Source organism: Saimiri boliviensis, chromosome 20 (assembly GCF_048565385.1).
Source record: "Saimiri boliviensis isolate mSaiBol1 chromosome 20, mSaiBol1.pri, whole genome shotgun sequence".
Taxonomy (NCBI): domain Eukaryota; kingdom Metazoa; phylum Chordata; class Mammalia; order Primates; family Cebidae; genus Saimiri; species Saimiri boliviensis.
Window position 1 is genome coordinate 32,258,804 of NC_133468.1, and position 25,939 is coordinate 32,284,742.

At 50.3% G+C, this 25,939-nt stretch overlaps 1 protein-coding gene across 2 annotated transcripts in view; it reads left to right on the forward strand.

Moving 5' to 3' along the window:
- Positions 1-2,482: 2,482 nt before the first annotated feature.
- Positions 2,483-25,939, forward strand: part of COL26A1 (collagen type XXVI alpha 1 chain) — a 155,655-nt gene continuing 132,198 nt past the window's right edge. For both annotated transcript variants that reach the window (XM_074390287.1, XM_039460501.2), the window contains exon 1: positions 2,483-2,835. In XM_074390287.1, coding sequence (XP_074246388.1) covers positions 2,678-2,835 — 158 coding nt within the window. In that variant the 5' untranslated portion in view covers positions 2,483-2,677. The remainder of the gene's footprint in view (positions 2,836-25,939) is intronic.

Below are 25,939 nucleotides of genomic sequence, written 5' to 3' on the forward strand. Positions count from 1 at the left end.
TGAACATGGACTGGATATTGTCTCACAACAAGGCATCATTGTTTATTTTATTAGGTGTGATAACAGCATGGTGGTTATGGGTTTTAAAAATGTCTATCTGGTAAACACATGTATTCAGTGGTGAAATGATGTGATATCTGAAATTTGCTTTAAAATACTCCAGAGGAGGCCGGGCATATTGGCTCACACCTGTAATCCCAGCACTTTGGAAGGCCAAGGTGGGCAGATCACCTGAATTGGAGTTCGAGACCAGCCTTGCCAACATGGTGAAACCTCGACTCTACAAAAAATACAAAAATTACTCATGTGTGGTGTCAGGCGCCTGTAGTCCCAGCTTCTTGGGAGACTGAGGCAGGAGAATTGCTTGAACCTGGGAGTCGGAGATTGCAGCAAGCCAATATCATGTCATTGCACTCCAGCCTGGGTGAGAGAGCAAGACTCCGTCTCAAAAAAAAAAAAAAAAAAAAAAATTCCAGGGGAAAAAATAAAATGATGACAGTGGATAAAAACAAGATTGAAAATGATTGAGAATTGTTGAAGCAGATAACGAATATATCCATATTATACATATACTCATTATATATTATATACACCTATCATCTGCCATTACTTTTTTTTTTTTTTTTTTGAGACGGAGTTTCGCTCTTGTTACCCAGGCTGGAGTGCAATGGCGCGATCTCGGCTCACCGCAACCTCCGCCTCCTGGGTTCAAGTGATTCTCCTGCCTCAGCCTCCTGAGTAGCTGGGATTACAAGGCCATGCCACTTCACCCAGCTAATTTTTTCTAGTTTTTAGTAGAGACAGGTTTCACCATGTTGGCCAGACTGGTCTTGAACTCCTGACCTCAGGCAATCTGCCCGCCTCACCTCCCAAAGTGCTGGGATTACAGGTGTAAACCACTGTGCTGGGCCTCCAAAGCATTAGCGTTACAGAAGTGAGCCACCGCCACCGGCTTCTACAATCCTTTTGCAAAATGTGCTGCAGTCCACTAAGCACTTCCATATTTGATGGCTTCTCTCCATCCTATAGGCATTTTACAGACAGGAGTTCGCTGGTTACAGGGGTAGAGCAAGCCTCAGGGCATCTGCACCCTTAGGATGCTTTTGGGAGAGTTAGAAAAAAAGCTCCCAGGCCCAGTTCGGCAGCTCATGCCTGTAATTCCAGCACTTTAGGAGGCCGACGCAGGCTGATCACCTAAGGTCATGAGTTCGAGAACAGCCTGGCCACCATGGTGAAACCCCGTCTCTACTAAAAATACAAAAATTAGCCAGGCATGTTATTGCTTGCCTGTAATCCCAGCTATTTAGGAGGCTGAGGCAGAAGAATCACTTGAACTTGGGAGGCAGAGGTTGCAGTGAGCTGAGATCACACCACTGCACTCCGGCCTGGGTGACAGAGAAAGACTCTGTCTTGTAAAAAAAGAAAGAAAGAAAGAAAAAGAAAGAAAGAAAAAAAGCTCCCAACTCGGGCAATCCAGCTCCCAGTGGGCTGGATTTCTGGTCCCATCTGTGCCTGGTACAGGGTCCAAGCACTATGGAAATCCTGCAACCTAGAAAAGACCAACCTATGGCCAGGCTGGCCTTGGGCCCATTGTGGGAGCTGGGACTCTGTTTCTCCATTTATAAAAGGTGGGATTGTCTTACATCTTCCTGAAGCCCTTTTCTGGATAGGATGTCTTATGAATCTGTGATTCTAGCTGCAACTTTTTTCTTTTATTGAGATGGAGACTCTGTCATCTAGGCTGGAGGGCAGTGGCATGATCTCGGGTCACTGCAACCTCCGCCTCCTGAGTTCAAGTGATTCTCCTGCCTCAGCCCAGCCTGTAGTTGAAGTGAGGTGCCCCCAGCACACCAAGCTAATTTTTGTATTTTTACTAGAGATGGGGTTTTACCATGTTGGACAGGCTGGTCTCGAACTCCTGACCTCAGGTGATCCGCCTGCCTAGGCCTCCCAAATCTAGCTACAACTTCTCACCCCAACTGACCCTTCCTCCTTTCCCAAAGCTTCTTACCTGGAAAAGCCAGCGGGGCAGATGGGGGCTGGAGGGAAGAAACGGGAAGAAGATTCCTGGGAAGCCCTGGCCGATTTCTCAGGGTCACGCAGTACTTGGATCCAAAGAGCCCTGCTCAAGGAAGGCAAGACGCGCATTTGACTGGCTTAACTTTTCTTGAGCTTCAGTTTCTATTTTTGAATGGAACCACCGAGGGCAGGGTGGTGGGGATTCACCAACATCGTCCAGGTGAAATAGTCAGTCACAGAATGGGCACTCCAAACCTTTTGTGGACCCGAAGAAGGTTTGGTTGCAAAGTTTCTGTGTATCGGGGCCCCGGGCGCGAGGTCTGGCTTTCGGGGTGCCAGGCTCCGGGGATCCCCAACGGAGCTCGCACCCTAGCTCTGCCGCCACTGCCGCTTCCTCTACCCCGGACTGCCGAGGGTTAACCAGAAAGCCCCACGCCCCCTTTGACGGCGCAGAGCCCACCTCGCCGAATTTGAAAAGGCGGCCCCGGAGAGGCGTGGGCGCCCCCCACACTCTTCCAACTCGCAGCCGGGCTCCGATTGCTCGCCCGGCTCGGTTCGCTCCGCTCCCGGCCGGGGCCGCGGGTTCGGTCTGGGCGCCGGTGCGCTCCTGCCGGTCCTGGTGCCCGGGACTCTGAGTCCCCGCGGGCGGCCGCGCACCATGAAGCTGGCCCTACTCCTGCCCTGGGCGTGCTGCTGCCTCTGCGGGTCGGCACTGGCCACCGGCTTCCTCTACCCCTTCCCGGCCGCAGCCCTGCAGCAGCACGGCTACCCCGAGCCCGGCGCCGGCTCCCCCGGCAGCGGCTACGCGAGCCGCCGGTGAGTAGGGCGGGGCGGCGGGGCCTGGGGGTCGCAGGAAGGGGGGCTGGAGCGAGGGGCGACCGGGGGCTTAGTGGGGGCGCGGGGCAGTGGGGACTGGGGGCTGCAGACACCGCGCAGCTGGAGCGAGAACTGGAAGTGGTTGGGGTGCGGGGCGATCCGGGCCTGGGGGCGCGGGGTGGCGGAGGCCAGGGGCTGGGGACACGGTGCGGCTGGGACGAAACGGCGGGGGCTGAGGGTTGGGGGCACTCGGGGAGAGACCGCAGGGCCTGGGGTGCAGAGCGATTGGGGGCTAGGGGCGCGGGGCGGCGGGGGCTGGGGGCTGGAGACCGGGGGCGGCTGGAACGAGCGACGCGGGGCTGGGGGTTGAGGTCACATGGTCGCGGGGGCGAGAGTTCGGGTCCAGGTGGTCTCTGGCTGCGGTGGTCTCTGGCTGCGCCCACCCTGTTTCTTCCTTTCTTCGCTTCCCCAACCTTCGCCTCCTCGTTTCGGGCTCCGAGTGGAGATGGCTCCGACCACGGTGGCCGGGGCTGGGGCTCTGCCCGGGGCGTTCGTCCGCTCACGTGGCTCCGCCGCTCACCTGCGCGGCTGCTGCTTTGTGCCGCGGAGCAGGTTCCGGGGTGGCCAAGGCCGCGCGTTCCGGGCGCCCCCTCTCCTACCGGCGGCCCCAGGACACGGGAGGGGTCATTCCCGCCCAGTCTTTGGGACTGAGGCCGCAGGGGATCTTCCTGCGACTCTCGGCCATCCCTGGACGTGGAACCGGCTGGGATCGGGTGGCTCCGTTGCGGGGTTGGAGAGGGTGCAGGGTCACCGGGCCCGGGCGCAGGGTCACCAGGCCCGGGAGCCGGGACCCGCCGGGCGTCTCTCCCCTCTCAGCCGGCAGGTGGCGTCATGGCCGCCCCCGGGATGCTCAGGGCTGCGGCTCGGGAGCCCGCATTTGAATTCGCTCAGAAAACCGTAAGCACGCAAGTAAAAGTTGCCAGCCGCCTCGTTTGCATAAATCACTTGAATTTAGCTTTTCCCCATTTAGTGATAACTACAACCCACACAGCTATGACAGCGCTTTGGAATGCGCTACCTGTGTCTGTTCCATCTATTTTTACTTTTTTTTTTTTTTTTGAGACGGATCTTCGCTCTTGTTACCCAGGCTGGAGTGCAATGGCGCGATCTCGGCTCAGCGCAACCTCCGCCTCCCGGGTTCAGGCGATTCTCCTGCCTCAGCCTCCTGAGTAGCTGGGATTACAGGCACGCGCCACCATGCCCAGCTCATTTTTTGCATTTTTAGTAGAGAAGGGGTTTCACCATGTTGACCAGGATGGTCTCGATCTCTTGACCTCGTGATCCACCCGCCTCGGCCTCCCAAAGTGCTGGGATTACAGGCTTGAGCCACCGCGCCCGGCTTACATTTTAATTTATTTTTTTGCAGGGGCAGAATCTCTGTTGCTCAGGCTTGTTGCAAACTCCTGGGCTCAAGCGATCCTCCCGCCTTGGCCTCCCAATCTCCACTTCTTTTGATCCTTAACGACCGTAGGGTTAAAACATTAGAGTAGTATCTTTCCTTTAGCTGAGGAAACTGAGGCACAGAGAGGATTTTCTAGGCTCCGTGGCCACTCAGGACTGACCTCTTTTCTGCTTTTTTGTAAGGTAGGGTCTAGCTTGTTTCCCAGGCTGCAGTGCAATGGTACAGTCATAGCTCACTGCAGACCTGATCTCCCCCGGCTCAAGCCATCCCCACCTCGGCCTCCTGAGTAGCTGAGACCACAGGCGCGCACTACCATGACTGGCGAATTTTTTTATTTTTTGTAGAGATGGGATCTCACTATGTTGCACATGCTGGTCTCTAACTTCTGGTCTCAAGAGATCCTCCTGCCTTGGCCTCCCAAAGTGCTGGGATTATAGGCAGGAGCCACCACACCTGGCCCAGAGCTGATGATTTCTGGAATACTGCTCTGCTTATCAAAGCTAAAAAATCCCAGTTCTTTTTTTTTTTCTCCTTGATATTTACCAAATCAGAGGACTCCAAGACGATTTCTGGCTAATGCCTTAACAACAGGGAGAAAGGGATGTTTCGTGCTGGGAAGAACCATACACTTATGGCTGGATGAGGCAGGACCCAGAAAAGCATGAAAGTGCCTCTGGAAAAGTTTGCATGCAATTCTATTTCTCTTATTTTGTTTGGAAATACTGACCCGGGGCTTCTTTGAGGAGTATTCGCCAAACACCCATGCTGGTGTGGGCTCTGCAACGTTCCATATGAGGACTGTCTAAAAAACAAGCTTTTCAACTTGCAGAATAATATATACAGCGTGATTTTATTTATGAAAAAGAAAATCGGATCTACATCTAGGTAGACAAATGCACAGAAGAAAGTTTCTAGGAAACCATTTCAGGGGTTAACGATACGAAGAAGCCTAGGGCTGAGCCGTTTCCCCTCTGTCTGCTTGTGGCTTGTCTGAATGTTCTTCTGGGTTTTGTGGTTTTTTTGGAGACAGAGTCTTGCTTTGTTGCCCAGGCTGGAGCACAGTGGTGCAATCTTGGCTCACTGCAACCTCCAACCTCCTGATTCTCCTGCCTCAGCCTCCTGAGTACCTGGGACTGCAGGTACGCGCCACCACACCCAGCTAATTTTTGTATTTTTAGCAGAGATGGGGTTTCACCACGTTAGCCAGATGGCCTCGATCTCTTGACCTCATGATCCGCTTGCTTCGGCCTCCCAAAGTGCTGGGATTACAGGTGTGAGCCACCGTGCCCAACTAAATTACTTATTTATTTATTTATTTATTTATTTCTGAGACTGAGTATTGCTTTGTTGCCCAGGCTGGAGTGCAGTGGTCCGATCTCGGCTCACTGCTCACTGCAACCTCTGCCTCCTGGGTTCAAGCAATTCTGCCTCAGTCTCCCAAATAGCTGGGATTACAGGCACCCACCACACCTGGCTAATTTTTTTTTTTTTTTTTTTTTTTTTTTTTTTTTTTTGTATTTTTAGTGGAGACAAGATTTCACTGTGTTAGCCAGGATGGTCTCCATCTCCTGACCTCATGATCCGCCCATCCCGGCCTCCCAGGCTGGCGCTGGCCTGGGCATCACATGTTTCTTTGTCTCATGAGCTATCTGTCACAAGTGTCCCTTGCTCTCGAGATCCAAGATCTCTAGAAGCAGAAGGCTTGGGGACAGCAGGTGGCACAGTGGTCCTTGCAGCGTTGGCTTTCAGCAGTGTGTTTACAGGGGCGTGGTCTCAGTTGATGGGCAGTGATGACAGGGCTGTTTCTTGACTAAGAGCCTTCTTTAATTTCATTGTTATTGCTCCTAAAGTTTCAGGTTTTTTTTAAGACAGGGTCTCACTCTATCTCCCAGGCAGGAGTGCAGTGGCAAGATCATAGCTCACTGCTTGAACCACCTGGGTTCAAGCAATCCTCCCAACTCAGCCTCCTGAGTAGTTGGGATCACAGGCATGGGTTACCAAGCCTGGCTAATTTTTAAATTTTCATAGAGATGGGGTTGTGCCGTGTTGCCCAGGCTGGTCTTGAACTCCTGGCCTCAAGTAATCCCCTGGCTTTGGCCTCTCAAAGTGTTGGGATTAGCATATGAGCCACTGTGCCTAGTCAAAAAGCAGTTTTTAATTGTTACTTTGTTCAAGTCTGGATCTAAATAAGTCTGCTAATTGGCAATGCCTGTGGTCTGAACTACTTGGGAGGCTGAGGTGGGAGGATTGCTTGAACCCAGGAGTTCGAGGCTGTAATGAGCTATGATTGTGCCACTGCACTCCTGCCTGGGTGACAGGGCCAGACCCTGTCTCTTCCGTACCTTTTAGTGTAGGAAAGTCCTGCCACTTTGAAAGAGTACTTCTTCCTTCATGCTGTTGACTTGAAGACCAGTTGTTCTCTGCAATTTCCACATAACTGTTTTAAGTTAATTACACCAATGTGTAATTAATCTCACCTGCAATGTCCACATACAGGTGTGATTACACTAGCTAATTACTAATTGCTCCCCAGTGGTGTAATTAATTTGATCCTCTGCCCCCTGTGTCTTTTCTATTTTGGAAGTTAGGTGGAAAGGTCTGATGATATTTATGGTCTCTATTTGGTGGTGTTGGGAGAGACAGAAATACTTCCTGGTGATCTAGTTACCATATCATGTCAGGAGATGCTATGGACTGAGTGTGTGTCTCCCCACCAGATTCATACGCTGAAGCCCTAACCCCCAACATGGTGGTATTTGGAGGTGGGTCGTGTGGGAGGTAACCAGATTTAGATGAAGTCATGAGGGTAGTACCCCCATGATTTGATTAGTGGGGTTATAAGAACAGGAAGAGAGGCTGGGTTTGGTGGCTCACGCCTGTAACTCCAGCATTTTGGGAGGCCAAGGTGGGTGGATCACCTCAGGTGCGGAGTTTGAGACTAGTCTGGCCAACATGGTGAACCCGTCTCTACTAAAAATATAAAAATTAGCCAGGTGTGGTAGTGCACACCTGTAATTCCAGCTACTTGGGAAGCTGAGGCACTAGAATCGCTTGAGCCGGGGGGCAGAGGCTTCAGTGAGGTGAGATCATGCCACTGCACTCCAGCCTGGGTGACAGAGTGAGAGTGTGTCTCAAAAAACAAACAAACAAAAAGCTGGGCTCGGTGGCTCACGCTTGTAATCCCAGCACTCTGGGAGTCCAAGGCGGGCGGATCACCTGAGGTCGGGAGTTTGAGACCAACCTGACCAACATGGAGAAACCCTATCTCTATAAAATTAAAAATAAAAATAAGAGGAAGAGATATTAGAGCTCTCTCTTAGTCATGTGAGGACACAGCAGAGAAAGAAGACGGCTGTCTGCAAACCAAAGAGAGCCCTCAGCAGAAACTGAATCTGCCAGCACCTTGATCTTGGACTTCCCAGCCTCCTGAACTGTGAGAAACAAACAAACGTCTGCTGCTTAAGCCACTCAGTCTATGGTATTCTGTTACGGCAGCTCTGAGCTGACTAACAGAAGGACGTGGCTTTCTTCTGGGAAGCTGAGTATTAAATATTCAGCAGAACACCGCTGTCTACAAGTCTCCTCCTCCGTCTCCCTTCTTTTTGTTGCAATTTATTTGTTGAAGAAACACAGCCTTCTAGAGTTTTCTTTGTCCAGGATTTTGTTGGTTACATGCTCATGGTGCCTGTGAACGTGTTCATCTATCCTCTATTTCCAGATAATGGGAAATTGGATCAAGAGCTTGGCTGGATTTAGTTCCTCCTCCTTCTTTTTCTCCTTATGATGATCGTTGTTATTTTGGCAGAATGACCTCCTGGGTGGTGTAGCGTTTTTCCACTGGGAATCATGCAATGTCTGGTTGTGTCTCTTTTGCTCTTGTGATGCTTGAGGGGTTGGTGATCATTGCCTATGCCATTATTTCAGTAAGGATCGCGAGGTGGATGCAGGACAGGCAGGTCCCTGAACGGGGGCTTAGCCGGGAGGGTTCTTCACCCAGGGAAGAATTCAAGGGTGAGTGGGTGGTGTCAGACAGCGACTTTTATTGAATGGGCAGCGCACAGCTGCAGAGGCTCTGCTCTTTGCAGAGCGGGGCTGCCCCACAGGCAGAGTGCCCAGGCTAGCAGCTCAGAGGCAGTTTAGCACTGTTTATACTCGCTTTTTATATGCAAATTAAGGGGCAGTTTACACAGGAATTTCTTTTTCTTCTTCTTTTTTTTTTACTTTTAAAATCTTTTCCTGAAAACACATGATTTTTAACACGCAGGAATTTCTAGAATGAAGGTGGTAACTTCCTGGTTGTTGGGTTGTTGCCATGGAAACGGGTGGTAACTTTCAGGTGTTGCCATGGCAAATGGTAACTGACATGGTGCCCTAGTGAGTGCGTCTCGTGGGAATGTGCTTCCCCTGTCTTAGCTAGTCCTCAATTTGGTCCGGTGTCAAGCCCAGCCTCCAGAGTCCAGTCCCACCTCCTACTTCACTGTGGTACTATAATTTTGACTCTTTAAAATTGGTGATTGCTAGAATACTTGTGCACATAATTTCCCCCTTATTTGCTATTTGTAGTGAGGCAGATTTTGAGTTAGTGTTTGGATTCTCTTTCCATTGTTTCTTTTTGTAAATGTAAGCAACGTGTGTGAGCGTGAGAGTGTGAATGAGGATGTGTGTGTTTGTGTCTGTATCCTCCTCTTACACAGAGGTAATGTGCTAGTTACTCTGTCTTGCACTCGGCCTTTTCCCATCATAACGTGCTGTGGAGATGGCTCTATCAAAAAGCAAGACAGGCGGGCACGGTGGCTCACGCTTGTAAACCCAGGCTTTGGGAGGTCGAGGCAGGTGGATCACTTGAGATCAGGAGTTTGAGACCAGCCTGGCCAACATGGTGAAACCCCTTCTGCACTAAAAATATAAAAAATTAGCCAGATGTGATGGCGCGTGCCTGTAATCCCAGCTACTCTGGAGGCTGAGGCAGGAGAATTGCTTGAACCTGGGAGGTGCAGGTTGCCGTGAGCTGAGATCATGCCACTGCACTCCAGCCTGGGCCACAGAATGAGACTCTGTCTCTAAATAAATAAAGCAAAGACAATCCACATCCATTTTTATAGGTCTGTAGTCGTGCATAGTGTGAGTGACTGTATTTACTCAGCCAGTCTTCTACTGATAGACACTTGTGCAGCTAAATGGCAAACACATGTTTAATTCCGCTAGATAGCATGCAGCTTCCCTCCACTGGGGTTACAGCATTCTGCATTCCCATCAGCAGTTTCTTCTTGGGGTATATTTTGAAGAGGCCGTTTTAAATGATGCTGGCTCGATATGGTCTTTTGTGGGGAGACTAGACTTCCATGATCTTAAACCACCTGCAAGCCCTGGCCACCCTGAACATTTTTGGGGCTTGGGGCAAGACTAAAGATGAAGACCATTCACCATATGGCTTATTTATTGATTGATTTATTTTCGAGACGGTGGCTCACACTGTTGCCCCGGCTGGAATGCAATGGCGCAATCTCAGCTCACTGCAACCTCCGCCTCCTGAGTTCAGGTGATTCTCCTGCCTCAGCCTCCCGAGTAGCTGGGATTACAGGCATGTGCCACCATGGTTGGTTAATTTTTTGTATTTTTAGTAGAGATGGGGTTTCACTATGTTGGCCAGGCTGGTCTTGAACTCCTGATGTTGTGATCTGTCTGCCTTGGCCTCCCAAAGTGCTGGGAATACAGGTGTGAGCCACCGCGCCCGGCCATATGGCTAAATATTTAAAAATTATAAATCAAGCTTACACAGTTTTTTGTTGGTTTGTTTTTGTTTTCTGAGATGGAGTCTGGTTCTGTCACCCAGGCTGCAGTGCAGTGGCACAATCTCAGCTGCAGTGAGCTATGATCATACCCACTGCACTCCAACCTGGATGACAGAATGAGACCCTGTCTTTGGGGCAGTGAGATGATTCAGACCCAGACTCGGCCCTTGATAAGCTCAGAGTCTGGTTGGGGAAAACATTGATGGGCAAGAGTGGAATTTGTTGTGATGCAAATGTGTGCAAAGTGAGCTACGGGAGGTAGGGTGTGTTGGAGCCTGGGAGTCTTTGTGCCTCAGTTTTCTCATCTGTAAAATGGGAATGATCTTAGTACTTAAGTTGTTCTGGGGCTTCAATGGGTTCATATTAATCATGTTCTTAGGAAAACAGTAAATGCTCTGTTCAGGTATATAACCATGGAGGTATTCAGATGCCTTGCAAAGGTTGCAAGGACAGGGGGTTCTACAAATATATGAGGCCTTGGAATCTTTTGCTGGGGAGCATTTTTTTTGTTTTGTTTTGAGGAGTCTTGCTCTGTCACCCAGGCTGGAGTGCAGTGGCACAATCTCGACTCACTGCAACCTCCGCCTCCCGGGTTCAAGTGATTCTCCTGCCTCAGCCTCCAGAGTAGCTGGGATTACAGGCGCTCACCACCATGCCCAGCTCAGGGGTTTCTCCAGGTTGGCCAGGTTGGTCTCGAACTCCTGACCTCAGGCGATCCAACCGCCTCGGCCTCCCAAAATGCTGGGCTTATACGAGTAAGCCACTGTGCCCAGCCATGTTTCCTATGTCTGTGAAATCCATCATCTCTCCAAGCCCTAAGCTGCTTTTAGAGAAACCATGGAGACCCCTGATTTAGGGATCCTGCTTCTCCCTTTGAAGTGTGAGTGCACAGAGCGGGGAAGATTTTCCCGCGAATCACATGGAATGGCCTCCATGTAAATATCTGGTGAGACCTTGTCCTCAAGCTCCAGGGTTTTCTGAATCTTCCCCCAGCTTGTCTGTTATTTTAAAATCCATTCCCAGAGCAACAATCCCTATGGCAGTAAGAGCGCTCCTCCAGGCTTCTCTTGGCTCGAAGTCGTGTGACACTTCATTACCACTTCGAGAGTGTGTGCGCTGGACCTGGACCAATTCAGCCTGGGGCAGGGGAAAAGAGCAACAATAACTGACTGTTAGAGGATTTTCGGGAATGTGAGCACAAAGTGCTCGGGGAATTCTGCAGACGACCCTTCAGAAACACACACACGCTGCGCTGTTCTGCTCTCCGAGTCGTCAGGGGTCTCCGGCCTCCCCAGCCTGGCCTTCTCTCTGCCTCCCTCCCAGAAACCTGGGTCTATTCTGTTTGGAGTCCTGTAACTGATTACCTTGAAACAAGCTGCACTCAGCCCAGGTTAATTCTGAAATACTGGAGGAGGGTGATGTGCGTTCCAGCCTCCACGTCGCCCTGTCTGTCCCACCCCTAGCTGCCCCCAGAGTGATCTGTGTAAAGCAGGGGTCCCCAACCCCCAGGCCACGGACAGATACCGGTTCAAGACTAGTTAAAGGACTGGAGCCACACAGCAGGAGGTGAGTGACGGAAGGAAAAGCCTTGCTTGCGGTACAGCCTTAGCTCCACCTCCTGTCAGATCAGCAGCTCCATTAGCTTCTCGCAGGAGCTCCAATCCTACTGTAAACTGCACAGGCGAGGGATCCACGTTGTGCACTTTTATGAGAATCTAATGTCTGATAATCTGTCACTGTCTCCCATCACCCCCAAAAGGGACCATCTAGTTGCAGGAAAAGCAGCTCAGGGCTCCCGCTGATTCTACATGATGGTGAATAGTAGAATTACTTCCTTGTATATTACAACGTGATAATAATAGAAATAAAATGCACAGGCCAGGCAAGGTGGCTCACACCCATCATCTCAGCACTTTGGGAGGCCAAGGTGGGGAGATCACCTGAGGTCAGGAGTTTGAGACCAGCCTGGCCAACATGGTGAAACCCCATTAATCCCAGCACTTTGGGAGACTGAGGTGGATGGATCACGAGGTCAAGAGATTGAGACCATCCTCATCAACAAGGTGAAACCCCGTCTCTACTAAAAATACAAAAAATTAGCTAGGCATGGTGGTGCGTGCCTGTAGTCCCAGCTACTCAGGAGGCTGAGGCAGGAGAATTGCCTGAACCCAGGGGGCGGAGGTTGCGGTGACCTGAGATCGCGCCATTGCACTCCAGCCTGGGTAACAAGAGCGAAACTCCGTCTCAAAAAAAAAAAAAAAGAAAAAGAAAAAAATTAGCTGGGTGTGATGGCACCTGTAATCCCAGCTGCTTGGGAGGCTGAGGCAGGAGAATCACTTGATCCAGGAGGAGGAGGTTGCAGTGAGCTGAGATTGTGCCACTGCACTCCAGTCTGGGTGACATTGTGAGACTCCATCTCAGGAAAATAAAAATAAATAAATAAATAAAAACTAGCCAGGCGCGGCGTTGAATGCTTATAGTCCCAGCCCCCTGGGAGGGGAGGCTGAGGTGGGAGGATCACCTGAGCACAGGAGGTTGAGGCTACGATTGAGTCACATTACTCTAGTGTGGGTGACAGAGCAAGACCCTGTCTCGAAGAAAGTCTCAAAAAAAAAAAAAAAAAAAAAAAAATCCTTCCCCAAACCAAACAACAAACATACGAGGCCACAGAATCTCTTTCTAGGGTGACTTTCGCCAGGGTGGCGCCCTTCAGACGGCGCGCTCCGTGAGAGGCTGTTCTAGTGGATGGGGGCGAAATGCTGAGGACTTCCTGGAAGAGTCTTCATTGAAGTCGGGCCTCGTAGGATGAGCAGAATGGCCCGGGAGGTTTCCGGTGCTCTCCTGAGCAGGTCCTGGGCCTGTGCACTGCGGTCGTTCGGGACTTCCTCCTGCGGCGGAGCCCATCCTTGCTGCTGCAAGGCAGCTGGAGGAGACGGAAGCTGCCATCCTGATGGTTGTCCCTTGTCTCTTAGGACCCTGCTTAGGTCTTCAAGACCACAGGGAGGGGTGCGGGGCTGTCTGCACCCCCAGCTGAACCTCAGCCACTTGGAGCGTCGGTGCAGAGAATCACCCCCAGATGTGATTGAGGAGCAGACGGGAGGGATCTGAGGTGCTCAGATGCCTGTGGTGAGGAGTGAGGTTGAGGATTTCTTTTTTTTTTTTTTTTTTTTTTTTTTGAGACGGAGTTTTGCTCTTGTTACCCAGGCTGGAGCGCAATGGCGCGATCTCGGCTCATCGCAACCTCCGCCTCCTGGGTTCAGGCAATTCTCCTGCCTCAGCCTCCTGAGTAGCTGGGATTACAGGCACGCGCCACCATGCCCAGCTAATTTTTTGTATTTTTAGTAGAGACGGGGTTTCACTATGTTGACCGGGATGGTCTCGATCTCTTGACCTTGTGATCCACCCGCCTCGGCCTCCCAAAGTGCTGGGATTACAGGCTTGAGCCACCGCGCCCAGCGAGGATTTCTTTTCTTATTTTATTTATTTATTTTTTTGAGGTAGAGTCTGGCTCGGTCGCCCAGGCTGGAGTGCAGTAGTGAGATCTCGGCTCACTTCAACCTCCACCTCCTGGGTTCAAGTGATTCTCCTGCCTCAGCCTCCCAAATAGTGGGATTACCACATCTGGCTAATTTTGTATGTTTACTTCCAATGGGGTTTCACCATGTTGGCCAGGCTGTTCTCGAACTCCTAACCTCAGGTGATCTGCCTGCCTTGGCCTCTCAAAGTGCTGGGATTATAGGTGTGAGCACTGTGCCCGGCCTTTTCTTTTCTTCTGATTTCTTTTCTTTTAAATAGAGATGGGGGTCTCACTATGTTGTCCTGGTCAGTCTCAAACCCCTGGCCTTAAGTGATCCTCCCACCTTAGCCTCCTGAGTAGCTGGGACTACAGGTGCACACCACCATGTCCTGCTAATTTATTTAAAAAAATTTTTTTCTGGCTGGGCGTGGTGGCTCCTGCCTATAATCCCAGCACTTTGGGAGGCTAAGGCAGGTGGATCACCTGAGGTCGGGAGTTCAAGACCAGCCTGGTTAACATTGTGAAACCCCATTTCTACTAAAAATACGAAAATTAGCCGAATGTGGTGGTAGGTGCCTGTAATCCCAGCTACTTGGGAGACTGAGGCAGGAGAATCGCTTGAACCTTGCGGGGCAGAGGTTGCAGTGAGCTGACATTGTGCCGCTGCACTCCAGTCTGGGTGACAGAGGGAAACACCATCTCAAAAAATTTTTTTTTTTTTTTTTTTTTTTGTACAGACAGTGTTTCCCTCTGTTGCCCAGGCTGGTCTCGAACTCCTGGCCTCAAGCAATCCTCCCGCCTTGGCCTCCCAAAGTGTTGGAATAACAGGAGTGAGCCACTGCCAAGGGCTCCAGATCTGGAGCTCCCTTCCTCCCACCCCACTCAGTAAGACTGGGGGGCTGGGGACAGCAAAACCGGTGGGAGGGCAGACATCGTTTGCTCCGCATGTGTGTGAGCCGTTTGCGGTCATGACTGCGCAGTGGTTTGCAGCCCAAATACTATCTGTCTTTGTTTGTAAGAATTTGATCTCCTACCCGCTTTCTTGTTCTGGAAAGGCAAGGACTATGTGGCGATAAATGCCTGACAATCCCCCCCAGTTCCCAGCCCCTTGGACAATGTCCCCTGCTTGGAGGCTCAGACTTTTCCCCAGGGAGTTGTCCCTGGATGAGGGTTTGTTGCAGGATGTCTGCGGCTCTGCGGCCCCTGGAGGGGACCATGCCTGCCAAACACCCACAAGAGTCTCGCTCGGGCTTCCCCAGCTTTGAGGGAAGGTAGCAGTTTCCTTCTGATTTGGCTGCGCCCGGGCCAGTTGCCTCTGGCTTCTGACATTCTTGTCATTCCTGCTCTTGTGGGAGGGCTTATCTCCCTTCCTGGCCTCCTGTGATTGACTTGGCCACAAGGCTGATTCTTGGGCTCCAAGAAGTCTTGGCCTGCCCCGGGCACCCATTTCCGTGGTGCTGTGATCCCGGCTGGCTGCAGCCTCTCCCTGTCCTGAAAGGATTCACACACGGACTCTGGACATGGGTGCCTTCTGAGGGAGGAGTGGAGCAGGGCGGGGAGCCTCTGCATCAGGGGCTCGGAGAGGGACCCCACCCTGGCTCTGCCTGGCTGCTCCTGGCCTCACTTGTGCTCTGCTCACCACTGGCTGCCTTTCGACCTCCAGATTCGTCCTGCCCCAGGGCCTTTGCACAAGTTGTCAGAGGCGTGTGAACCAGAGCAACTCCATCTTGAACAGGAGCTGGGTGAAAGGAGGCTGAGACCTACTGGGCTGCATTCCCAGATGGTTAAGACGTTCTAAGTCACAGGATGAGTCAGGAGGTCAGCACAAGATACAGGTCATAAAGACCTCGCTGATAGAAGGTTGCAGTAAAGAAGCCGGCTAAAACCCTCCAAGACCAAGATGGTGACAAGAGTGGCCTCTGGTCATCCTCACTGCTACACTCCCACCAGTGCCATGACAAGTTTACAAGTGCCATGGCAACGTCAGGAAGTTACCCTAGACGGTCTAAAAAGGGGAGGCATGAATAACCCACCCCTTGTTTAGCCTATCGTCAAGAAATAACCATAAAAATGGGCACCAGCCATCCCTGGGCCTGCTCTGTCTATTCTATGGAGTAGCTGTTCTCTAGTCCTTTGGAGACAGAGTCTTTCTCTGTCACCCAGACTGGAGTGCCAGGGAGCTATCTTGGCTCACTGCAACCTACGCCTTCCAGGTTCAAGCAATTCTCGTGCCTCAGCCTCCCGAGTAGCTGGGACTCCAGGCACGCACCACCACACCTGGATAATTTTTGTATTTTAGTAGAGATGGAGTTTTACCATGTTGCCCAGGTTGGTCTCGAATTCCTGAGCTCAGGCAATCCTCCCGTCTCAGTCTCCCTACTTAATTTTCTTAATAAACTTGCTTTCACTTTACTCTGTTGACTCTCCCCAAATTCTTTCTTGCACAAGATCCAAGAACCCTCTCCTGGGGTCTGGATTGGGACATCTTTCTGGCAACACCTTGATCGGTCGTTGCTGACTCTTGGCCTAGGTAACTCCTGCCCAGACCTCGGAGATTAGCTTAAATATCGCATTGTCTGGGTGCGGTGGCTCACGCCTGTAATCCCAGCATTTTGGGAGGCCTACGTGGGCAGATCATCTGAGGTCGGGAGTTCGAGACCAGTCTGACCAACATGGAGAAACCCTGTGTCTGCTAAAAATAAAAAATTAGCTGGGAGGCTGAGGCAGGAGAATCGCTTGAACCCGGGAAGTGGAGGTTGCAGTGAGCCAAGATTGTGCCACTGCACTCCAGCCTGGGCAACAAGAGCAAAACTCCGTCTCAAAAAAAAAAAAAAAAAAAGAAAAACAAAAGAAAAAAATCGCGCCGGGCGCGGTGGCTCAAGCCTGTAATCCCAGCACTTTGGGAGGCCGAGGCGGGTGGATCACGAGGCCGAGAGATCGAGACCATCCTGGTCAACATGGTGAAACCCCGTCTCTACTAAAAGTGCAAAAAATTAGCTGGGCATGGTGGCACATGCCTGTAATCCCAGCTACTCAGGAGGCTGAGGCAGGAGAATTGCCTGACCCCAGGAGGTGGAGGTTGCGGTGAGCCGAGATCGCGCCATTGCACTCCAGCCTGGGTAACAAGAGCGAAACTCCGTCTCAAAAAAAAAAAAAGAAAAAAATCACGTCTTCAGGGGCTGTTTGCTTGCCCCTCAAGATAACGTCAGGTACCTTTGTTGAAAGGTCTCAGAGCTAGCTCTGTAAATTACAGGCTTCTGACAACAGTGAGTAAATTCCGTAACTAATGATTGGAGAATTCATAATGGTGATCTTCCCAGAGATGGCAGATTCTCTCAGGGCAGTGCTCCTGTCTGGTTCAGTTCCATAGTTCTAGGGTTTAGGTCAGGCGTCCCCCAAACTTTTTACACAGGGGCCAGTTCACTGTCCCTCAGACTGTTGGAGGGCCGCCACATACTATGCTCCTCTCACTGACCACCAATGAAAGAGGTGCCCCTTCCTGAAGTGGGGCGGAGGGGCAGATAAATGGCCTCAGGGGGCCGCATGCGGCCCGCGGGCCGTTGTTTGGGGACGCCTGTTCTAGGTTGTTCTCTGTCACCCTTGCCTGAATTACAGAGGGTACCCAGGAAATGACCAGGTATCTGCAAGCTGTATTAGATTCATTTTGCTGCTGTAACAAATTACCACAAATTTAAAATAATACTAGTTCATTATCCTACAGTTCCTGAGACTGGAAGTCCAAATCAGGTCTCACTGGGCTAAAATCAAGGTATTTACAGGGCTGGTCTTCCTGGAGGCTCCAGGAGAGAAGCTATTTCCTTGCCTTTTCCGGCATCTAGAGGCTACCAGCATTCGTTGACTTGTAGCCCCTCCCTCCATCTTCAAAGGTCATTACTCCAACCTTTCTTTCTTATACTTCCTTTCTCTCTGACTTTGATTTTTCTGCCTCTTTCTTGTATGGACCCTTTAGATTAGGTTGGGGCACGTGGATACCCCCTCAACTTCAACATCTTTCATCACAAAGTCCCTTTAACCACAGATCTTATTTCCTCTTGTGCTGCTGGAACAGAAAAGCACAGACTGGATAATTTATATGTGTGGAAATTTCTTGGCTCATGGCTCTGGAGGCTGGGAAGTCCAAGAACCATCTGGAAAAAGCTGTGTCCTTTTCTGGTGGAAGGGCAAAGAGAAGGAGAGAAAGAGAGCAAGAGATCGAATTCGAAGCCTCAAGCCCTTTTACCTCCGGTCTCATCTATTCATGAGGGTGGAACTTTCATGACCTAAATATCTTCCTTTAGACCCTGCCTCCCAATTCTGTTGTGTTGGGGATTAAGTTTCTAATGTGTGCTTTGTGGGGGACACATTCAAACCATAGCCCTACAGAAGATAACGTTTTCTCAGGTTTCAGGGATTAGGAAGAGGACATCCTCGAGGGAAACATTATTTGGCCAAACACACAAACGGAGATGAAAAGGGAATGATACGCCAGATATCTGGGGGCCTTGGAGGGTTTCACTGATCCTAGGCTCCAGAAAGAATTAAGAAGGAAAGTGGCTTTGAGTGTCAAGCCTGTTAAGATTCAGCCTCGAGCTAAGGGTCATTAGAGCATGGCTTTTCCATTTGTTTTTTAAATTTTTTATTTATATTTTGTTGCTGTTTTGAGACAGGGTCTTGATCTGTTTCCCAGGCTAGAGCGAAGTTGCATAATTATGGCTTACTGCAGCTTCGTACTCCTGAGCTCAAGCAATCCTCCTGCCTCGGTGGCTAGGACTGCAGGTGCGTGCTACCACACCAGGCAAGTTCTTAAATTTTTTGTAGAGAAGGGGTCTTGCTATGTTGTCCGCTAATCTTGAATTCCTGGCCTCAAGCAATTCTGGCTTGGCCTCCCAGAGCACTGAGATTACAGGTGTGAGCCATCGTACTTGGCCCTGTTTTTACAAAGGCTGTGAGGTAGGGATTTAACTTAGGTTTTTACCCAAACTGCCTTCATGCTTTCATTGAATAATCCATTCTTCCTTGCTGATTTAAATGCCACTTTTATCATATACTAAATTTTCCTATATGTATGATGCTTTTTCCGAACTCTTATTTTCTTTTTTTTTTTTCCTCTTTCTCTTTTTTTTTTAAGATGGGGTTTCACCATGTTGGTCAGGCTGGTCTTGAACTCCCGACCTCAGGTGATCCGCCTGTCTTGGCCTCCAAAGTGCTTGGATTACAGGTTTGAGCCACTGAGCCCAGCCTGAACTCTTCTTTTCTACTGAACTTTATTTGGTCTGGTGCCAAAACCACAGTCCTGTGTTTTAATTATTATATCTTTGTCATATATTTTGTTAGCTGATAGAACAATTTCTCCTTCATTGTTTGTCTTTATCAAAATATTCTTAGCTGTTCTTACACATCTTTTTCTTTCTGGTGAATTTTCAAATCATCTTTCCTAGGTTTATAAAAATGCTCTGCCGGGCGCGGTGGCTCAAGCCTGTAATCCCAGCACTTTGGGAGGCCGAGGCGGGTGGATCACGAGGTCAAGAGATCGAGACCATCCTGGTCAACATGGTGAAACCCCGTCTCTACTAAAAATACAAAAAATTAGCTGGGCATGGTGGTGCGTGCCTGTAATCCCAGCTACTCAGGAGGCTGAGGCAGGAGAATTGCCTGAACCCAGGAGGCGGAGGTTGCGGTGAGCCGAGATCGTGCCATTGCACTCCAGCCTGGGTAACAAGAGCGAAACTCCGTCTCAAAAAAAAAAAAAAAAAAAAAATGCTGTTGGGATTTTGATCATGCTGTGTTGATTTAATGGATTCTTAGGATTACATGTTTATGACCAAGCATGGTGGCTCACATCTGTAATCCAAGCACTTTGGGAGGCTGAGGTGGGTGGACTACTTGAAACCAGGAGTTCGAGACCAGCCTGGCCAATATGGAGAAACCCCATCTCCACTAAAAATACAAAAGTTAGCTGAGTGTGGTGGTGTACACCTGTAATCCCAGCTACTCTGGAGGCTGAGGCAGGAGAATCGCTTGAGCCCAGGAGGCAGAGGTTGCAGTGAGCCAAGATGGCGCCGCTGCACTCCAGCCTGGGTGAAAGAGTGAGATCCTGTCTCAAAAAACAAAACAAAATGAAACAAAACAAAACAAAGGCCAGGTGCAGTGGCTCATGCTTGTAATCCCAGCACTTTGGGCGGCCAAGGCGGGTGGATCATGAGGTCAAGAGATCGAGACCATCCTGACCAACATGGTGAAACTGTCTCTACTAAAAAAAATACAAAAATTAGCTGGACGTGGTGGCATGCACCTGTGGTCCCAGCTACTCGGGAGGCTGAGGCGGAAGAATCTCTGGAACCCAGGAGGTGGAGGTTGCAGTGAGCCAAGACTGCTCCACTGCACGCCAGCCTGGCAACAGGGCAAGACTCTGTCTCAAAAAAAAAAAAAAAAAAAAAAAAAAAATTGAAAAGCAAATGGTCTCCAATGTCTTGCAAAAGTCTTTGAGAATAAAACAAAACAAAACAATTACATGCCTATAACATTGTGTGTTTCTTAGGAAAAAGGTCTGCTGCTCCATTGACTCAGGGCTTGTTAGATTTATTCTTGAGCATTTTGTCATTTTTATAGCTATCGTGAAAGGACTCTTTGATTCCTTGCCATTTGCAAATGCGGATGTCTGGCAAGTAGGGAAGCTGTTCATTTGAGGCATGTGGACTATACATCAGCTACCTTTGTGAATTTTTAACAAATTGTTTTAATGGTTTTTTTATGTAGTTCTCTAGAGTTTTTGGAGGTGGAGAATTTTTTCTTTTAAGGAAGGCAATATTTTTTGCCAGTTTTCTTATTTATTTATTTATTTATTTATTTATTTACTTTTTGAGACAGGGTCTCACTCTGTTGCCCAGGCTGGAGTGCCATGAGGCGATCGCTTTTCACTGCAGCCTCCAACTCATGGGCACAGGTGATTCTCCTCTCTCAGCTCTCTCCTGAGTAGCTGAGACCACAGGTGTGTGCCACCATGCCTGGCTAATTTTTAAATTATTAGTAGAGATGGGGGTCTCCCTGCATTGCTGCTGCTGCTATTTCTTCTTCTCCTTCCTCCTCCTCCTCCTTCTCCTCCTCCTCCTTCTTTTTGTTGTTTTGAGATGGAGTCTCACTCTTTCACCAAGGATGGAGTGCAATGGCACGATCTCAGCTCACTGCAACCTCTGCCTTCTGGGTTCAAGTGATTCTCCTGCCTCAGCCTCCAGAGTAGCTGGGATTACAGGCGTCTGCCACCATGCCTGGCTAAATTTTTTTTTTTTTTTTTTTTTTTTTTTTGAGACGGAGTTTCACTCTTGTTACCCAGGCTGGAGTGCAATGGCTCGATCTCGGCTCACCGCAACCTCCGCCTCCTGGGTTCAGGCAATTCTCCTGCCTCAGCCTCCTGAGTAGCTGGGATTACAGGCACGCGCCACCATGCCCAGCTAATTTTTTGTATTTTTAGTAGAGACGGGGTTTCACCATGTTGACCAGGTTGGTCTCGATCTCTCGACCTTGTGATCCACCCGCCTCGGCCTCCCAAAGTGCTGGGATTACAGGCTTGAGCCACCGCGCCCGGCTAAATTTTGTATTTTTAGTAGAGATGGGGTTTCACCATGTTGGTCAGGCTGGTTTTGAACTCCTGACCTCAGGTAATCTTCCCACCTCTGCCTCCCCAAGTGCTGGGATTATAGGTATGAGCCACCATGCCCAGATTCAGACTGGTTTTGGCCTCCTGGGCTCAAGCAATCCTCCAGCCTTGGCCTTCCAGAGTGTTGGTGGGAGCCACTGCACCTGTTCAGTGGAGAATCTTATAGTCTTTCAGTGTGTGTGTGTGTGTGTGTGTTGGTCATTGTGTGTGTTAGGGTTCTCTAGAGGGACAGAACCAATAGGATATATGTACATATGAAAGGGAGTTTATTTATTTTATTTTATTTTATTTTTTCTGCCCCCTGCCCCTGAAAGGGAGTTTATTAAGGAGAATTGGCTCACACAATCACAGGGTGAAGTCCCATAATAAGCCGCCTGCAAGCTGAGGAGCTAGGAAGCCAGCACCGGCTCAGACCGAGTACCTACACCTCAAAAGTAAGGCAGACCGCTGCCTTCAGTCTGTGGCTGAAGGTCGGAGAGTCCCTGGGAAACCACTGGCGTGAGTTCCGGAGTCTAAAACCTGAAAAACCTGGCATGATTTCCTCACAACCATCCCCTCTGCTTCCTCTTCCCACCGTTCTTTGTTCGTTTCCTCTGAAGAGAGGAGGCAGGACCTGGTTAAAGGGGGGGGATGGTCCGGGGGCAGTGGCTCATGCCTGGAACACCAGCTCGTTGGGGGGTGCTTGAGCCCCGGAGTCCGTGGCTGCGGTGAGCTATGATAGCGCCACTGCCCTCCAGCCTGCGTGATAGGGAGACCTGGTCTCTAAAAATAAATAAATGCCAGAATGAACTCCATGGTGAGACTCTATCTCTAGAAAAAAAAAAAAAAAAAAAAAGTGAAAATTAGCCAGTACTTTGGGAGGCTGAGGTGGGTGGATCATTTGCGGTCAGGAGTTTGAGACCAGTCTGACCAACATGGTGAAACCCTGTCTTTACTAAAAATACAAAATAATTAATCAGGTGTGGTGGCTCATGCCTGCAGTCCCAGCTACTCAGGAGGCTGAGGCAGGAGAGTCACTTGAACCTGGGAGGCGGTGGTTGCAGTGAACAGAGATTGAGCCACTGAACTCCAGCCTGAGCAACACGGCAAAACCCCATCTCAAAAATAAATAAATAAATAAATAAATAGCCAGACATGGCGGTATGCACCTGTAGTTTCAGCACTTTGGGAAGCTGACGCAGTAGGACTGCTTGGGCCCAGGAGTTCAAGACCCACCTGGGCAATGTAGCAAGACCCCCTTCTCCACAAAAAATTTAAAAATTAGCTGGATGTCATGGTGGGTGCTTGTAGTCTCCGCTACTCGGGAGGCAGAGGTGGGAGGATCGCTTGAGCCCAGGAGTTTGAGGCTGCAGTGAGCTGTGATTATGCCACTGCACTCCAGTCTGGGTCACACTGCAAGACCTCGTCTCTTAAAAAACATCATGAATGCAGATTTCCCTGCAGGCAGAACTCGGATCACCATAGCAGGGAAACCGAGACGGTCCTTGCTCATCACTGTATCCCTGGCATTGGCCAATACAGATCCAGAAATAGGTGATAAGGCCACGGACATTCATGCAGGGTAGGCATCTATCTGCCAGCTGTGGGTGAGTGGGCAGGGGCGTTTATAAAGGTTTATAAATGGCAGCTGTGTGAATGAAGCCAGAAGCACAGACCTAACACTTGACACCTGGGAGTCGGGTAACGTTGCCTCCTTCTCCTGTTCTGTCTCTTGGCTTACTTATCTGTGCAGTGGGACTAATTGTAGCCAGTTCCCAGGGATGTGGGAGCATGAAATAAGCTGTTGAGTCAGGGCTGTGTTGCTGTTGGAATCCAGCATGTGCGGAGACTGCAGGTGGCCAGCCTACGTTTTGAATTGTGTGTCTCCTGCTGAATGTCTGCCCCAAGCAGACCTCCTCTGGTCCTGTCCTAGCTTGCTTTTTTTCTTTTCTTTTTTGAGACAGGGTCTGGCTCTGTTGCCCAGGCTGAGTGCCATGGCACAGTCATGGCTCGCTGCAGCCTCAACCTCCTGGGCTCAAGCAAGCCTCCCGAGTAGCTAGGACTACAGGTGTACTCCACCCAGCTAATTTTTATTTTTATTTTTTATTAGTTTTTTGAGACCCAGTTGTACTCTTGTTGCCCAGGCTGGAGTGCAATGGCGCGATCTCGGCTCACTGCAACCTCTGCCTCCCAGGTTCAAGTGATTCTCCTGCGTCAGCTTCCCAGAGTAGCTGGGACTACAGGCATGCACCACCACGCCTGGCTAGTGTTTTGTACTTTTAGTAGAGACAGGGTTTCTCCATGTTGGTCAGGCTGGTCTCTAACTCCCGACCTCAGGTGATCCACCCGCCTTGCCCTCCCAAAGTTCTGGGATTACAGGCGTGAGCCACCTTGTCTGGCCTGTTTTTATTATTTTTGAAACAGAGTCTCACTCTGTTGCCCAGGCTAGAGTGCAGTGGCATGATCTCGGCTCACTGCAACCTCTGCCTCCTGGGTTCATGTGATTCTCGTTTCTCAGCCTCCCGAGTAGCCAGGATTACAGGCGTGTGTCACCACACCCAGCTAATTTTTATGGTTTTAGTAGAGACGGGTTTTTGCCATGTTGGCGAGGCTGGTCTTGAACTCCTGGTCTCAAGCGATCCTCCTGCCTCGGCCTCCCAAAGTGCTGGGATCACAGGCGTAAACCACCGCACCCGGTCCTGGCTTACTTTGTTCTCGTTTCACACACTTCATCTGAGGCTGAACGGCAGGCCACTAGGGGTCAGGAGCCCTGTCCCAGAAGGCTAAATCTGCCATGACAGGTAATCCAGCCCTGAACACAGGATTGACCTCTCATTCAAACAATCCCTTATGGATTCAAAGGCAGCCGGACCCATTGGGACAAGGTCCAACTCACGCAGGCACTCACAAGGCCTGAGTTGAATTCTGCCCCGGAATGAACCAGGAGTGAGCAGGCAGCATGGTGCACCCAGCCCCAGTGTGAGGGTCCAGGCTGTTGCCTGGGCAAGGAATTTGGCAGGAAATCCCAATCTTCTTTGCTGGAGGGTGGCGGTAGCGTTGCAAGTTGTCCGCCTGCTGGGCCTAGGTCCGGGACAGCTGCACGTGGGGACAGCTGTCTCAGCGTCCGACAGGGCATCTGCCCCGAGATTAATCCCAGAGCCTGGCCACGCCCCTGGGGAGCAGAGCCCGGGTCGGGTTACCGCACACCAGGAAACGCGCCTGCTTTGCTGACAGCGGGTGGGTAGCTTGCAGGATGGATGTGCTCCGGAGGCGGCCAGGGGTGGCACTGGGAAAGGCAAACTGACTGCTGGCTGAGCCAAAGCTACCCCCACGGGATGCAAGCTGACACTCCCAAGAGCTGCTTTCTTTCCGTTGGACCCGAAACCCGCACGAGATGATCTCCAAGAATTATGAGGGGAGCCGGGAATGGAAACCAAATGTTGGTGTCGGGTAGAAAAAGATGATGGAAGCCCTCGACCCAGCAGGCTCCGGGCGCCGCAGGGTTCAGGCTCCTGTGGCCAGCACAGATGTTTAGGTGAAAGAAACCCGACACACTGGGAAAAAAAAAAAAAAAAAAAAAAAGTTTATGTTTTCCCCTTGATTATATTTATTATAGAAAACCTGGAAAATCTGGAAAAGTGAAAAGAAAGAAATCATTCATCATTGCACTTTGCAAAAGTTTTAAACGTTTATTTGTATTCTGGTAAAAGAGACGTAACAGAAGATTTATTATATTTCCCCACCCGCCCCACCCTTTTTTTTTTTTTTTTTTTGACAGAGTTTCGCTCTTGTTGCCCAGGCTGGAGTGCAGTGGCTCGATCTTGGCTCATCGCAACCTCCGCCTCCCGGGTTCAAGTGATTCTCATGCCTCAGCTTCTTGAGTATCTGGGACTATAGGTGTGCACCACCACACCTAGCTTATTTTTGTATTTTTAGTAAAGACGGGGTTTCACCATGTTGGCCAGGCTCGTCTCAAACTCCTGGCCTCAAGTGATCCGTCCGCCTCAGCCTCCCAAAGTGCTGGGATTACAGGCGTGAGCCACCACGCTGGGCCAAAATTTACCATCTTAAGCCATTTTCCAGTGTATAGCGCTGTGGCATTAAAGACACTCTCTCATGCAATCACCATCACCATCCATCTCCCGAGCTCTTTTCATCATGCAAAACCGAAAGCCTGTACCTGTGAAACGCTAACTGCCAACTCTGTCCTCCCCTGGCCCCTGGCAATCACCACCTAATTTCTTTCTTCTTTTTTTTTTGAGACAGAGTCTCACTTTGTTGCCCAGGCTGCAGTGCCATGCTGCAATCTCAGCTCACTGCAGCCTCCGCCTCCCGGGTTTAAGCAATTCTCCTGCCTCAGCCTCCCAAGTAGCTGGGATTAGAGGCACCCGCCACCACGCCCAGCTAATTATTTTGTATTTTTAGTAGAAATGGGGTTTCACCATATTGGCCAGGCTGGTCTCAAACCCCTGACCTCAAGTGATCCACCCGCCTCGGCCTCCCTAAGTGCTGGGATTACAGGTATGAACCACCACGCCCAGCCCTTCTTTTTTTTTTTTCACCCTGGGACATAGTAACTGAGTACTTCCTCTTGTACTTAGCGACAGTACTTCCTCTTGTACATGGCCTTTCTGGAATACGTAGCAGATCGGGAATATCTACCAATTCCTCCGAAAAGGACAGGATTTTGGCTGTGATGC